Genomic DNA, 2,879 nt, shown 5'->3' on the forward strand with positions numbered 1-2,879 from the left:
TAGCGGTGAGCATCCCAATAATTTAGTGAAAAACGAGGATGGTATGTCAGCTATAGTCAGGGTTAATGTCAACAGTAGAGTGGGCCAAAGGGGGAGTTAATTTGTGCGGGGTTGTTCTAGGGTCCAATTTGATTTGAGTGGGAAGGAAATAAACGTGGTCAATCTGGGCTCCTCTGCTTCATATTTTGGGCGTGAAGGGAAGTACCTTTCAAGCTCAGTTGATTTTGTTCCAGAAAGTATAGAAAACGATAACCCCGTGCTTAATAATATGCTCGCCTCCAGAGAAAGGGAAGGTATTTCTCAAAGGTTTTCTTCTCAGGTTGTCCCTGACTCTCTACTTGTGTATTCGAGTTGAGGAGCGATGAGCTCAAAGGCCGTGATTAGAAGAGTGGCACGCAGATGTATAAGAGAAATTCTTGATGGGAGTGGTCGATCCAGCGTGAATTCCCCGAATAGCCGTCGAGAAGATAAGTTTCTTGAGGAGGCAGAAGCAGTCTGGGAAGTGAGTAATATTCTTCAAATGTCTTTGAAAGGTGGCAAGGAAGCGGTTATTGAAAGAGTCCGAGCTTTGGAGGAGGGATTGAGGAGGGTGATCTGATCCCTTGAGATCGTCTTCTAACCGAGGTATTTTTGCTGTTTTTTAATAAATCTATCTCTAGTAACTTGGAATGTCAGGGGGTTTGGAAGGTCGGAAAAATCTAGAGCAGCTAACAGATTAATCAGCAAGGCGAATGCGAAATTGGCTTTCTTCCAGGAAACTAAATTGGACATCGTGAGGTTGCCGCTGTGCCGGAATATTTGGGGAAGAGGAACGTTTGAGTGGGCTTATAGCCCGGCTGAAGGTTTGGCAGGGGGATTATTATGTTTATGGGATTCTAATTTTTTCAAGGAGTTAGAAAGGTTTATTTTTCGAAGGTTAGTTGTTGTAATTGGGCAGATTCCGAGCAGGAATGTCAGCTGTGGGTTCATCAACGTGTATGGCCCCTCTCAAGATGGGGAAAAAGTGGAGTTTTTCCGAGAGCTTAACGAGTTTATGACAAGTCATTCTATTTCATGGTGTGTAAGAGGGGATTTTAACTCTTTCATTTACCCGGATGAGAAGATCGGTGCACATATAAATGTCAGGGTAATTGGATGGTTTAGAAATTTCATTCAGCAGGTTGGATTGGTTGATTTACCGCTGGTGGGTGGTTCTTATACATGGTCCAACAATTGTAAGGTTGTTGCCATCTTGTGATTAGATAGATTCCTCGCCTCAAATGATTTTCTGCTTGCTTTCTCGTCTGTGATACAAAAGTCGATGCCAAAGTCTATCAAGCCATAATGCGGTACTGCTCGAAGAGGCTGCTGTGAACTGGGGTAAAAAACCGTTTCGTTGTTTCAATTTTTGGTTAGATGAGAGCAGTTTTTCGGCTTCCATTAAATCTGCCATCAAGTCGGTAGAAGAAGGCGATGGTTGTAAGAAAATTGGGCGGGTTTTGAAAGCTACAAAGGTTGCAGCAAGAGAGTGGTTCAAGGAGCAATGCTTTGATTTCCAATTGGAGATTGGCGATTTGGAATCCAAGATTAGTGTACTCGAACAGGAACTGCAGAATTTTGGTGACAATCATACTGTCGCCGCGGAATTAAGGAGCCTAAGATGCAAATTATGGGAAGTATATAGAAAAGAGGAGAGATCTTGGCTACAGAAGTCGAGAGTTAGATGGATTTCGGAGGGAGATCGCAATACAAGCTTCTTCCATAATTTCGCGTCTTCTAGAAGGAGGACTAATTCGATTGTCTCTATGCTTGAGAATGGGGTGCGGGTAGAAGATCCGATTAGTGTGAAAAGTATCGTTCAACCTTACTTCCGAAAGGTCTATGACAAGAAGACAGCTTTGGAGGTGGCAGATTTTAATCTACCTTTTTCAAAGCTTGAAGCTGATCAAGTGAGTTATTTGGAGAGCAAATTTTCTGAAGATGACATTTTTCTAGTGCTAATGAATTCGGATGGAAAGCCCCGGGTCCGGGCGATTTTTAACTTCTTCAAAAAATTATGGCCAGATTTAAAGGAGGGGATTGTGCGGTTCTTTGACGAGTTCTATAATTCTGTGGTATGGACACCTGTTTGAATCATTCATTCATTTCCCTAATTCCTAAGAAAATTAATCCCCAGTCATTGGAAGAATACTGGCCCATAAGCTTGGTCGGTGGTGCCTATAAACTGTTAAGCAAAGTATTGGCAAACCGCCTTCGACTAGTCGTGGGGTCATTGGTTAGTGGTTCACAAATTTTCATCCCCGAAGGCAAATTTTGGATTGTGCGCTGATCGCTAACGAAGTAATAGATTGGATACGGGAAAATGGAGGTTGATTTTAGGAAAGCTTATGATTTAATCGATTGGGGGTTTCTTATGAGGGTCTTGAAGGAGATGGGATTTGGCAAGAGGTGGCGTAAATGGATTTCTGAATGCATTTCTACTGCTTCCATTTCAGTTTTAGTGAATGGCTTTCCCACCGAGAGATTTCAGCTGGCTAGAGGACATTGTCAGGGGTGCCCTCTCTCGCAATACTTTTTAATTTAGTTGGTGAAGCCAAAATCTGATGATCAAGAAGGCAGTCAATGCAAGTCTGTTTTCGGGCTGCTTTGTAGGTAAAGGCTCGTTGGGTGTGGAGATTTCTCATCTTCAATACGCTGACGACTTGATAATGTTCTGCGGGGCTTCGGAGAAAAGGGTATTAAGAGTGTTCGAACTTGCTTCAGGTCTTGAGCTTAATCTGAAGAAATGCACAGTTTTCGGCTTAAATGCTAATGTGAATGATGTTCAGGCGTGGTCTAATCGTATTGGATGTATGGCGGGGAGTCTCCAATCAAACTATCTTGGCCTACCTTTAGGAGCT

At 42.9% G+C, this 2,879-nt stretch overlaps 1 protein-coding gene across 1 annotated transcript; it reads left to right on the plus strand.

The window, feature by feature from the left end:
- The first annotated feature begins 361 nt into the window (after positions 1 to 361).
- LOC120120532 lies at positions 362 to 2,111 on the plus strand. The gene is made up of 3 exons (XM_039140162.1): positions 362 to 589; positions 755 to 1,203; positions 1,298 to 2,111. Exons 1-3 carry the CDS (start codon positions 362 to 364, stop codon positions 2,109 to 2,111), a joined length of 1,491 nt encoding a protein of 496 aa, XP_038996093.1.
- Positions 2,112 to 2,879: the final 768 nt, after the last annotated feature.

This window comes from Hibiscus syriacus, unplaced genomic scaffold, assembly GCF_006381635.1.
Source record: "Hibiscus syriacus cultivar Baekdansim isolate YM2019G1 unplaced genomic scaffold, ASM638163v2 tig00110339_pilon, whole genome shotgun sequence".
Classification (NCBI taxonomy): domain Eukaryota; kingdom Viridiplantae; phylum Streptophyta; class Magnoliopsida; order Malvales; family Malvaceae; genus Hibiscus; species Hibiscus syriacus.